Source organism: Hippoglossus stenolepis, chromosome 23, assembly GCF_022539355.2.
Source record: "Hippoglossus stenolepis isolate QCI-W04-F060 chromosome 23, HSTE1.2, whole genome shotgun sequence".
Classification (NCBI taxonomy): Eukaryota; Metazoa; Chordata; class Actinopteri; order Pleuronectiformes; family Pleuronectidae; genus Hippoglossus; species Hippoglossus stenolepis.
In genome coordinates, this window is record NC_061505.1 from 2,283,564 (window position 1) to 2,297,127 (window position 13,564).

Here is a 13,564-nt window from a genome sequence, read left to right on the forward strand (position 1 = left end):
GGGGTCGGGTTCTGACCCAGGTGGTCTTAGTTTGGGAGGAGACCGGGTGTTTGGGTTGTTTGCGGTTGGAAGTAGAGACAAACAAAACTCAAAGTGTCACCGATACCCGAAAAAATGAGTGCGAGAGGAACGAAGGTGCAAGAAGATTCAGAGAAAGTCTTTGTTTCGTGTCTTTTTCTGATTTACTGGGTGAGAAATTGTTGTTAATCTGAGTTCATTTCTACCAAAACTAACATTCTCCATCAAACTGTCGTCACACAAAGAGGCAGGAGAGGAGAAGTTAATCATCACGTGACAGCATCAGAAACTTCAGCAGTTTGCGTTGCGTAACTTTGATCCCCGCTCTCGTTTGCATTTGGAATCTAAACGACTGGGAAACAAGTCTGCGGAGCTTTTCTGTCATTTTTTTAAAAGCCCCACATAAACCAGCCGAGTGATGCAACGCGCTCTGGAAAAGGAAAAGCTGTCGTCCGCGTCGTGGCGAGGACGCAGCGTTTCTCTGCCAGTGGGCCGAGCTGTAATTTGTCTCTGGCGCACGTTTGTCTCCCTCCAGACGCACACAGATTTATTTTTTCCGATATGAAAATGGAAGGTGGTGTTGGACTGAGGATCCAGTCGGGCTCCATCACAGGTTTAAGTGCAGTTGAATCCTGGCGCCTGGTGACTTTGGATCACTGTTAGATCCGGATGCTCCATTAAACCTGCTTCTTAGACTTTTCAAGCAAAGGTCCTTTAACCCTCTGGAGTCTGAGGACAGTTTTCCGACTGTGACCCATGAGCTTTATTTAAAAAGACATTTTGAAGACTTTCTACGTGTTTTATTTCTGCCTCTCTTTGTTGCATCGAACGCACCTTCACTACGAGAGAGAGAGAACTTTACCAACGACTTGTATGCAAATCGTGCGTTTGACCCAAAGAGTCGTTGAGATAAACCAGAGGCCCGTCCTTCCTCTTCCTCTTCCTCTTCCTCTCCCTCTCACGTTCTGTGGTTCCCCCCCTGGTGAAGACCTTAATCAGTTGTGTTAAACATTTTTGCATCAGTGTTGTGAAGCATTTGTGTGAATCTTCAAAGATCTCGTGTCCAGAGGTGCAGAGCCTGAGATGCAGTTTCATCCTGCGAGACAAAAGTCCGGTTCGCGCTCCGGCAGTTTGACCAAACATGCTACGACTATTTGTGTGCAGAGATGGAAATCACAAACGGTTTGTTTGAATTTGCATAACGTCTCCCTCGAGGGGGGAACAAAGCGCCGGGGGGGGGGGACCTCGGCCTATACGTCCTCCTCCTCCTCATCAACATGTGAAGTGTCTGCGGTCAATGGCGGAGGGGATTTACTCGCACAATAAAGACAGATGCCACCTTTTATCTGCTTAACGGAAGAGAGGCCGAGCGCGTGGCACTTGACCGCGTCGCCGCACGTTGTTGGCGCGTAATGACGTCCTCCCTCCGCAGACTATTGAACCAGCGGTGAATGGGTAATGGGCTGTTTAGCAGGAGGGTGGGGGAGGGAGCCCCCCAACAACACTTTCAGTGATTATTCTTTTTCCCAAACAGCCTTTTGTTTGTCCCTTATGAATAAAATAGACGAAGTTGACCCGTGAGGTGACAGGATTCTGGATTTAAGCTTCTCCAGGTGACAAACTTCCAAACATTAAAATGATCCAACACTGCAGATCTGACCAAATTTAATAAAACTATATTTAAATTAACTAGTTGGTCGTGTTTCTGGTATTAATTGATTATCTAGTTCTCTCTGGTGTAACTTATTTATTAACAAGGGACTGTCAAGGCAATAGAAGCCTTATTTGATGTGTTACTATATAAAAACATCTCATTTCATGACCTTTCTGGCCTCAGTTTGTTTTCTCTGTTATAAGAGTTTGATGACGACGTCTTAGGAATCAGTATTATGAACAAATGTTAAATTGTTTTTATGACAAAATATTTTTGTTTGTGTGTCGACACCGGACGATAACAATACAAAATCACCAAAGCAGAAGACAAACACTGAAAACCTGTTCATTAGTGAAGACATGTCATGCAGACGTCATGTGAGAAACTACACACAGACTTTCTCTCTCTCTCTCTCTCTCTCTCTCTGTGGTGGAGTGACACTGACAAAGACAGTCCTCTGAAGTGGTTCATTTGTTTTGCAGCAGAGCGGCAGCCTTGAAAACCCGGAGGACGGATTCCTCCAGATGTGGATCCGGATGTGATCCTTTTATTAGTTTTTTTTGTTTTCAAATCATCTAAAAGATCGATTGGGTTGAATTCCATTGAGCTGCTTCAGGGTCCAGGTCGCACACATAAATAAACACAGCTGTAGTTGGTGTTGGTTGTTACAACTGTCATTTTTCTACTTATTATAATATTAACTTGACGTGTACTTTGACTTTTTACTCGATGTCCCATCTGCTAACATGGAGGAGGCGGGGTTAATGACCTGCACTGCGGCTCCGTCCCTCTAGTGAGTCAATCCCCTTGTTGAGCGGGTTGAGCCATGTTGAGGTTGAGCGTTGAGACCCGACCCGAACTGGTCCAAAAAAATGTTTGGACAGAACATCGTGGCCCGAGCTTTACTCCAAATGTCACCTGGGATATTTTGATCTCATTTTTGGACAAGTGGGAGACGGTGGAGACATGTCGGCCATCGTTATCTACATTCTGTGATTAACACTACAAAGAAAACTCTATTGAAAATAATAATTTGTAAGATCTTCTCCACCCTGATCCTCTGGAAGTCCAGATCCTGGTTTTGTGAAAGGCAGCCAGTCACACACACACACACACACACACACACACACACTCATACAATACAAACACACAGCAGGCTGGTCAGTGAGGAGAGGGAGCTGCACAAAGTGGTTTCTATTCAGTGAGGAGCTCGTTGAGGAGCTGGAGGGTCTGCAGACAGTCCGGGTGTCAGCTCTCGTCGTTTCTCCAGAACTCCAGCTGCAGCCCGCCGCCTCCTGCTCTCATGCCCACACACACGTTGGACTCTCTGGACCTGACACTTTGAGTTTCCAGGAGCTTTCCTCCCAAGGTTGGTCCGTTTCCCTGGTTTGTGTCACTGTGTGTTTGTGTTTGTGCTGTAAATCTGTCTCTCTCTCTCCTCTTCTGTTGCCTCCTGGAGTGTTTACATAAGATTTTTAAATGAGGTCAAGCGTTTTGAGCCTGGAGCTGAAGAGGTTTGGAGGAAAAAGCTCATGTGCAATTTACATTTTCTGTTCGGTTTCTGGGATAAACTCAGTTTAACTCTGTTTATGTGCCTGTGATATTATCTCCGTTGCAGAAATGAAAGACTTCCTGCAAAACCAGTTTTAATAAGTCTAATTACATTTCACCTGCAAGAACAAACAGTGTTTTGTTATGTGACCTATGATTATTAATTTTATTTTTTATATTAATTGGAATGTTTCCTATTTTAAACAGTGAAGTTTTACAAGATTGAAACTTGAGGGAAGTGAAGTTTCTGTTTTTCCTCATTAACCGTTTTAATTGTGGATGTTGGAAGCAATTAAAGCAGTGAATGCGTCACGCTGGGACAACATATGGTGTGTGTGTGTGTGTGTGTGTGTGCGTGTGTGTGTGTGTGCGCGTTGTGTGTGTGTGTGTGTGTGTGTGTGGGTGTGTGGAAGAGAAAGGAACAGACAGACTGACGTTTCAATTTGCTTGTCACGCTTTAATTGTGTAATTGAAACCTCTGTAGTTGGTGTGCATGTGTGTGTGTGTGTGTGTGTGTTTGCTGCCTCTTGATAAATGCATCGTTAAAAGCATTCCTATAATTCCCTTAAATAATATAAAACCTACTGGTTTGTTTTGTCCATCAAACAGGTGAAAACACAGAGAAATTCCATTGACACTGAGATCAAACAAAGAAAAACACATTTCAGAAGCTGGAAGTAGAAAACTTTGTATTTTTGTTTTCTTTAAAATGATTAATGAACAAGCTTCTAACGAGTTTGTAGGGATCTGATGAACTTTATGTCATTTTGTCTTCTCATCATTTGCGATAATGTTATATATATGTAATGTTATGATATGATATTAATCGCCTGTAGTGAAATGACAGAAAACTGGTTTCAGCTTCTGAAATGTGGAGATTTGTCGTCTTTATCTGTTTCGTGAGACCGTGACTTTCATCTATTTTGGTTCCGGAGCATAAAAGAATCAATTTGAAGACGTCACCTCGGGCTCTAATAAACTGTGACGGGCGTGTGTGTATTTTTCTGAGTAAATAATTATCCATAACTGAGATTTTATGACTGTGGAGTTGTTTTATTGTTCTGTGGAAGAGCTGCCGGTCTGGCAGAGGCAGCGGACTTTGATTGCTCATAATTAAAGTAACTGCAGACCGGTCCGCAGCCGAGACTGCTAATGAAATCGTTTATAGGGAAACTGAAGCGGGGCCAATTTCACAATCTCATAAAAGTGGTGGAAGAACACAATGAATCAGGTCAGCTGTGAACAGGAAAAAATACTGGCCCTCGTCCAGCACTTTCATACCACGTCCTTCCTCGGGGCCGGTCAGCCGCCCTCCTGTTGCACGAGAGGAGCAAACAGTCCCAACACGTCTGAGTCCGACTCGTCCTCGTCCCAGAGTCTGATTCGTCACAAGCTGCAGACAGAACTTCTCCCTTCTGGACGTCCTCAGTCCGACTCGTCCTCGTCTCACAGTCTGATTCTGAGCTGCAGACAGAACGTCTCCCTTCTGGACGTCCTCAGTCCCACGAGTTCTTAGAAAAGGTCTCATTTGATTAATGAAAATCATCAGCTGGAGCGTTTGAGGACAAATCCAGAATAAAACTTTGTGGACAAATTGATTTTGGTCCTAAATGTGCTTCAGCAATCATCAGGTTTTAAAATCACACTCATGACAGAATGAAAACAAACCATGATTCCTCTGGAAGCTTCATGGGGCTAATTTCCTTCTCTTCAGTGTCTCCAAGAGATTCCTGATGTGCAGAATATTAGTTAAACATGAATTATTAGATGATTAAAACCAAGTGAAGCTCTTAATGGACCAAAAGTAAAACCTTACACACATTACTCTTTGAATTATGAACACATTTTTCTTTTAAACAAGCCAAACCCCCTAAAAATGAGGAATCAATCTGACAAATGTCCTTGAAGTGTCATACAGAGACGGGATTGCATTTTTGAATCACATTCAAAAACAGGTCCCAACAATGGAGAGCATTGTAGTTTAAGGTATTTAATGTTGCGTAGGTTTGTGTAAATGTTGGATTATCAATGGAGAACATTTTCTATTTAAATCACGAAGTAACAAATCCTCAACTCTAATGGTTTCCAGTAGAGTTTAAACTTCCAAACAAACAAAGGGACGGCGTCGAAAACCAGAATAAACAAAAGTGTTAAAAAGAGATTTGGTGCTTTTGTGTTTTGCTCCAGATTCTTTTCTGACGTGTGTTTACAGATGTTTGATGCTCTGACTCATATTTCTGCTGTTTGTTTGTTTTCGGAATCAATTGTTGTTTTTATCAATCCAAGCTGACGACAACTAAGATTTCACGCTACTAAGTTAATTTTATCGCATTTCGCAGAGAAACCTCGTCGTTGTCACGTGATGTTAAAATGTGAAAACGCTCTTTTCATTGTGGTGTTTGTTGTTTGTCTCCTGGACCCAGTGTGGTGGAAAGCTGCTGAGCGGAGACACCATGTGCAGCCTGGCCCTGACAGTAATCAGTCAATGAATAATGAACACACAACACACACACACACACACACAGACCTGCCATTGACAGCTGTTTGGTATCTTTGTGTGTGTGTGTGTGTGTGTGTGTGTGTGTGTTAACTCTATCAGTCGAGTGCAGCTGCATGCCTGCCTGTAGCAATTATGTTCTCGCTAAATAAGAGCCAGCGCTGGGAGGAGGGGCCGCTCGTGTGTGTGTGTGTGTGTGTGTGTGTGTGTGTGTGTGTCCTTTCAAGTCTATCTTTGTAAGGACCAATTTGAGTCCCAAACCTCGGAGAATGAGGACGTTTTGGGACGGTCCTCGCTCCCGGAGACATTTTCAAAGGGTTGGGTTTGGGTGAGGGGCCCGGGAATGGATCATATGAATGAGGGTCCTCACAAAGATAGAAGTCCAAGGGTGTGTATGCATGTGTGTGTGTGTGTGTGTGTGTGTGTGTGTATTAATCCACACATGCTGTTTGAACTGTGTGTAATATAAACCAGCTCAGGGACTTTAACATGAGCCTCTAGGAGTCTTTCTGCAAGAGGGCTTGAGTAACACACACACACACACACACGCTGAAACACACAAACATTGTGTTTCACTGGCCCTTTTTTTTTTTACCTCCGCACACACACAAACACACACACACACACCCACATGACCACACATATGCTCTGTTCTCAGGACCCATATGTATTTATCCATCATGTGACCCAATCACTGCTCGAGGTCCTCAAAGGCCCCGTTGTGTTGTGAACTCCACACACACACACACACACGGACCTATAAACACTCTCTGAGCCCGTCTGTCTCACGGGCTTTCTCCTGCGGCCTTTTCATGGTTAATTTGCTGCTCAATAGGTCAAGAGGAAAAGCAGACATCAAGCGAATACACACACACACACAGACACACAATCAGTCCTGAGCACGGTGAGTCATGCAGCCGTCCAGGCACCGGTCGCCACGTTGTGCGTTTCCCAGACAGATCTGACTCCAGTGATTTACTGGGTCATCAGAACGCGAGCGGCTCTCAGGTCGACAACACTTTTTGTGTTGTCGAGGTCTGAAGCCGCCGCGTGTTGGTCAGGAAAACGCTTCTTAAAGAACCTCTGAAGTTATGAGTCATCCGTCCTCCAGTCGTCAAATGCTCAACACAACACACTTGTTAATCTGTTTTGCCCACATGAGAGTGTGTTGTGCACAGTGACTCGTGGGTTCGCCCGTTAACATGCGCGTGTAAAACGTTTACGGGACAGGGAAGCTAACAAAGGGCGGTTTTACTGTTTAATGCTTTATCTTCGTCTTCCATTTTCAAGCAGCCCCAATAGGACGTGTGTTTATGACGTTCTGTCGTTATCCACGTGTATGAGAGCAGAGAACGATGAAGAGCACGATCATCTTCATCTCCTGCTGCTTGGTGCTCAGCATTTCCCTGAATCCTCTCTCCCAGTAGATCTGTACTGAAAGGCAGTCTGGGTGAAGTCACCTGTCCCCGGAGCAGGCCTCTGTTTATCTAACCACCTTATCTCTTCCTCCTCACGTCCCAGTTTGACCACGTTGGATAACATCTCCCTTTTTTCTCCACCGCAGGCTCTGTGGGTTTTCCCGGTGATGACCTCACTGCTGTTCCCTGGCAACGCCCACGCTGCGATGAAGGACCTCTCCTCCTCCTCCTCTCCTCTCACCACCCTGCTCCACTACCCGTCCTCCAAAACCTCCGTCGCGCCCTTCTCCCCGTCTGCCGGCCCCGCCTCCTCGCCGGGGTCCACGCTGTCGTCGGCTCCGCTCTCCAAACCTCAGCCCTTCTGCCTGCAGACGGGGCCTCACCTCATCGCCAGCATGCAGCTGCAGAAGCTCAACTCGCACTACCAGAACCTCACCGGGGCTTCTGCCGGACACCCCGCGCCCGGCGGAGCTCAGAGGGGCTTCGGACCCTCGCCTCTGGGCTCTGGGAACCAGCTCCTGGGGCCGACTGGAGGCCTCGGCGGAGGCGGGATGGGGGTCGGGATCACCATGGGGACCCAGAGCGCCGGTGCAGGTGGAATTATCGACTTTGACCCCGTGGACGAGGAGGTTCTCATGTCTCTGGTGGTGGAACTGGGCCTGGACCGAGCCAACGAGCTGCCCGAGCTCTGGCTGGGTCAGAACGAGTTTGATTTCATGTCAGATGTGCCGGCTGGATGCTGACGGTCGGGAGGACGCAGAGAGAGAAGACGTTCTCTCCCTTGTTTAGTTTTTCTCTTTCCTCCCTTTTCATTGGTCGATAAAACGAGGAAACAGAAGAGACACTGAGTGTGAAAGAGAGAAAGAGATCAGAGACACACTCCAGCTTCTATTTGGCTTTGTTCTCTTTATGGACAGACGGAGGAGTCGGTGAAGAAAAGGACATTTTTGATATTTTATCAGAAATAAAAGAAGGCGTGACCTTTCAGTTTGTCTCTTCCACACTGACACTGGTGATCGAAACCCAGTCTAATGGGATTAAGATGTTTTTCCTCATCCCTCTATCATTTTACATTTTTCCTGTTCATCTAAAGAAGAAAAACAAAAGTATGAGCAGAAAACCAAAGAGACTTGATTGCTTCTGTCCTCTTTTTCCCATCGCTCCCTGCTGCAGGCTTTATCAAATCCAGAAGGTTTGGCTCAGACGCTCGGGTCAGTTTCCTGGAAACAAGCAGGACAGATGACAAAGACACACCTGTTGGACCTGGTCCCCGTCTTTTCCTCAGTGCTGTCCTCTCTCCATCAAGGAAAAAGAAAATGGGAAACCTGACTTTATGGGGGATTGGCGGAGGACGACAAACACTATGTTTCCTGTTTTCTTAATGGACAATATTGGACTCCGGTCTCACGGGAAAGAGACTCCTGTCTCTCGGCTCCACAAAGACGCTGATTGTCTGAGAATTGGTTATCTCAATGTACTTCTTTCACTTTCTGTCTTTCTTTCTTTTTTGTTTGAATCGACTTCAAGCCGACGCTTTCACGGGACATGTTATTTAAGACAGAGGCTGATATCCATCGGGCCACTTGGACAAGGAGAGCTTCTGTAGCAACGTCTATTATCGCTCCGACTTTTCTCAGCACAATGAATTCGATCAAGAGACGGGGAATCTCTCCGAGCACGGGACCTTAATGGAGCGCGTCTTGCTCCGGAGCACAGCCTGATTAAAAACCATAGAGGCCTTATGGTCATGTGAGCTGCCACTACATGTACGTGATGTGTTTTCTGACCTGCAGTCGGGTCCAACCTGTGTCAATGATCGTGGATAGCACTGCCTTCTACACGGAGGATACAAGGTTCTGTCAACGTGTGTGTGGACATAAACCAAATGAGAAAAACATGATGAATTCACTTGTCCTCAGTCTTTTTGTTTTGTTTTTCCTGTTCTGCCACATTGATGTTTATGTGAAAACAGTTTGTTCAACCCCGAGCAGACTTATCTCTGCACATCCACGCTGCCGATAAGGAAGCCTCGGCTGTTTTGTCATCAATGGGGCTGGAGGCCGGTGTTTGCACACCTTGCACGACGGGCTTTGACCTACGCACACGCACACACACACACACACACACACACACACACACACACACACACACACACACACACACACACACACACACACACACACACACACTTGGTTTCAGTGTTTCCAGAAACTAGAAGGAAGGTTTGAAAGGGCTGGAGGTAAATCTGTCAGATGCCATCTATAGCATATATATCCGTAGACTGAGTTTTTAGTTTGGTCCATGTAACAACAGCTAACCACCAGGGGGCGATTGAGACACTGTCATGTTGTCCAAATCTTTATATACAGCCGATACATATATGCATAAATGTATAAAGACGATACATCTTGACAAGTGGAGGTACTCGTAGAGGTCTCTATCCACTGAGCAATTTAATTCTGGCTACTAAAAATAAAATACTTATATACAATATCAATAATATTAAGTTTAGATGAATCTCACAAACTCAACCATCCTTTAAAGCTGTTTCCAGATCTCTCTCTCCGGAGTCAATCAAATGAACTCGTAAGCGAACACGGTCGGATTATATCATAACAGCTGTGTGAGCTCACATGTCAAATCCATCTCGGTGTCAACTGAGACAACTCCCGTCGGCCGACTGAGACGTGATGTGGTCGAGGCGGCGAAAAAACCAAGTAGATGACGAATTGAAAGTGAAATGATGTTTTACATGTGTCAGGTTTTCAATACATCCATTATGTTCTGAGTATCTGAAACACGGGCCTGTGGGATATGTGGACTTTCCACATGTGCAACTTGGCTGTGAGGTCTTTGTTAAAATTGCGCAAACTAAGTCAAGGAAAAGCAGCAAAGCTCATGAATGGACGGATGATTTCCCAAGATCGTGTTCTGCAAGTCATGTAACTATGGCCTCGATTTCTAGATACTCGATCCTGAGAGGTGTCCACACACACCTCCTGAGTAATGATCCGTCCACATGTGATACATTTAAAATTCAATTATTTTAGGAATTGATAATTGACCCTCCCCTAATAACTCTGGACTGAATACAGGCACGTTAACACAATCTTTTTGTTGCCTGGTTGTTAAATCCCATGTTCATGTGCCTTATTTACACACATCTCATCCTCATCGGACCTCCATGGTGCAGCCAGATGTGGTTGTCGGTCTGATTCCCCCCCCCCAGCCAACCCCCTATAGGAGCTTTACCGTGCTGCTGCGTCCTGCCTGTAGCTGGGTGCAGTCAGGACGGGGGCTCTATGTGTTGTGGTAAGACGAGACGGTGGAGGGTGGGGTGGGGTGGGCAGCGGTCGAACAAAGGCCTTTCACCTTAACCCGGCTTGTCTGTCATCCTGGGCATTGTGGGTCTCCTCCTGGACCACACACACAAAAAAAGAACACACCTGGATGCATGTGTACGTACGTGAGGTTGCAACGAAACACCCGCGTGCACCTTGAAGTTCCGAACAAACAGGTACACGCCGAGAGCGGCTGGCTGCGGGCGCACAAAGGCATGGAAATACACGGCACAGGAGCGCGGGGATGGTGTTACAGCGGGGAAACGGGAGTAGCAGCCGTGAAACAGGCACTTGCTCGGTTACTCAGACTTCACAGGGTATCGGGGCCGCGAGTGTGTGTGTGTGTGAAAGGAGATGGTGAGAAAGTGAGAGGTTGATGTACGAGTCCGAAATGAGAAAATGTGTGTGTGTGTGTGTGATATGAGCTGCGAGTAATCGGCCCACATGAAGACCCCGGGTCGAGGGAAAACACACAACCCACTGGGGCTTCAGATCAGTGACTGTAAAGAAAAGATGGACGACGCGTCGCTGCTTCCTCCTGTTGTACAAAAATGAAGCCAAAATATCCCAGATACGGGCGACGCCATCTTGCACTAACGTTAAAACAACAACAAATTAAAACCAAACATACCTCAGCGTGGTAAAACTACCTAAAAAACAACGTTAACGTGTATTTTGACTTTTTAATTTCTTCCATTTCCCATCTGCTAACATGGAGGAGGCGGGGTTTATGACCAATACTGCAGCGAGCCACCAGGGGGCTTCACATTCGGGGGGGCTGTCATGTCGTCCACCGTTATATAAAGTTAATGATAACGATCGGTCAGCTAACACAGAAACTTCAGTTCCTCCGGAGGGAACAGCAAAGTCCTCAAGTCCTTTTCCACAACTTACACACAGACACACAAAGACACACACACACACACACATGGTTACAGTCAATGACCACAGAACTTTCTTTAATGAAACAGGAGAAGCAGAGATTAATGAAAAGCCGCTGAGGGACTAATTTGACAGGATCCTTTCAGCTCAGGGATTTTCTGGGTTTTTCACTTGACTGTCACACACACGGCGATTCGCAGAGAAAGAAATAAAGATGCTTCTCATCACGTCCAAATCCGACCCGGAGACACACTGGTTCCTCTCTTCCTCGGCCCCCGTCGCCCCGAACGGGTCAAAATAACATTCTTCAGATTTAAGACAGCCCCGTGTTTGTTTCCATCTGCTCCACATTGTTTTAAAGTCCCCTCTTCTTTCTGCGTGTGTGTGTTGTTCTGCAGTCCGGCCTTAATCCCAGCTGAGTGAATGTTATTTTTTGCTGTGTGAACTAGACGAACGACCCCCACCCCCATCCCTCCCCTGAGAAGTCGCCCGGTCGAGATGCTTGAACCGTCTGAGGTCTTTCATTTCCTCTTTTCCTTGACCCCCATCTCACAGCTTTGGTTTCTAACGACAGAAACTTAAATCACCGCAAAATATATATATATATATATCCCTCACTTTGATTTCACTTTGCTTTGGAAAACCACATGAAAGAAGTTCAGGTCACAGAAATATACTTTTTGAAAATGCATGTGCGAGCCGGGACTGTTCAGCCCGGAGAGAAGTCACCACCGGAAAGTTTGATTATAGATTCATTATTCATGAGTAACCATTACTGATGGGATTTCCTGCTTTAATTTGATTTAAATCAATACAAGCACAAAGTACAGTCGACAAAATGAGCGTAAAACTCTTTCAACACAACTATAACTTATTATGATATTACGTATTATGTCGTTTTTCAAGCAAACAGCATTCTGACTGTTTAATAAAATTGGCCACTGGCTTTTACGCTTTTTTTTTAGACTCAGATTTGCAGCTTCTGATTTGGCAGTTAAAGAAAACATGTAAAGCTTAAATACTTGAATAATAATTAAAAATTTTGAATCAATTTGTTGTGAAAGTGAACGTTGAAGCCTTAATTGTGTTTACAGCATGTTTTCACAAATAACAAACTCTTCTTAAATCAGAAAGACACTTGTTGAATGTGTTTTTTAACAAACTCATGAAGTAAAGTTACAGTTTCCACGTGGAAACGGTGATTTGTTGCCCGTTCGGCCGCCTCCGGACCTCAGGGTCATGAAACCTGTCCCAACATATTAAGGCCCCGAGGAAACCTTTGACTCCCGTGAGGATACATCCCCTGAAAGGCCCCTGGTACACGGTTTCCTCTCCACAGTCATGAACACGTTCAGCCTCGTGCTCGGCTGCTCCACCCGTCACTCATTCACTCCTGGTTCTTTATCATGTTTTAACTTTAAACCTGTAGTTTAAAGTCATGCTTTGTGATTTTGTTTTGGTTCCACCTGCCGTTTCTGTCCTTTTCCTTCCTAATGACAAAATGAATATTATTCAAAGATGATTTTTAAAGCACTTTTTGCTCACTGTACATCCATATGAATATGTAAATGACTGAGATCATATTGAGAAATGCTTGTATTTTTGTTATGCCTCTGAAGATTGGGGAGAAATAAAGAAATTGAAATCTGAGCTGGAGTCAACATGCGTCATTAAACAGTTTCTACTGACTGCTACACTTCTTAATGTCATTTTTCTAGTTTTCCTATGAAACACATACTTATTTATCAAAAGATATATGCACCTTACACAAAATATAAGACAATATAATCACCAGCAAAAGTCTGTGGCTGATAAAGTCTGTGGATATGTCCCACTCTGTTAGTTAATGCAGTGCTTCCATCTGCTGGTATGTGATGGTAAGTGTTCACAACGTAGAATGACTGGAACTCACCCAAGAACATAATTAAACCCAGTTGAACACATCCTGTATCTTTTCTTTGCATTTTCAATATATTAAAATAGGATGAATCTTATTTTATTGATCTGTTCTTACTCAACAACCTCTTTAGATTCTCCCTGTAAGAGCTTATTTGTGATTTGTGTGTTATTTTATGGAGAAAATTCTTACTTTGTTATTTCTGTTGTTTTAATTATTTGCGTTTTGAAACTGTTGTTTTCAAGTTCACAATGTATCTATGATTGGAAACTGAATTACATATAAACAACAAATATCAGTCTTGGA

The 13,564-nt window shown here is 44.8% G+C and overlaps 1 protein-coding gene across 1 annotated transcript; it reads left to right on the forward strand.

Moving 5' to 3' along the window:
* Positions 1 to 2,794: 2,794 nt before the first annotated feature.
* Positions 2,795 to 9,042, forward strand: cited1 (Cbp/p300-interacting transactivator, with Glu/Asp-rich carboxy-terminal domain, 1). Its single transcript, XM_035149340.2, has 2 exons — positions 2,795 to 3,041; positions 7,285 to 9,042. The coding sequence occupies exon 2, from the start codon at positions 7,306 to 7,308 to the stop codon at positions 7,879 to 7,881; it is 576 nt and encodes a 191-aa protein (XP_035005231.1). The 5' UTR covers positions 2,795 to 3,041; positions 7,285 to 7,305; the 3' UTR covers positions 7,882 to 9,042.
* Positions 9,043 to 13,564: the final 4,522 nt, after the last annotated feature.

Bases quoted from the DNA above. Each gene is read 5' to 3' on its own strand.
- cited1 (XM_035149340.2), top strand. From the start codon at position 7,306: ATGACCTCACTGCTGTTCCCTGGCAACGCCCACGCTGCGATGAAGGAC.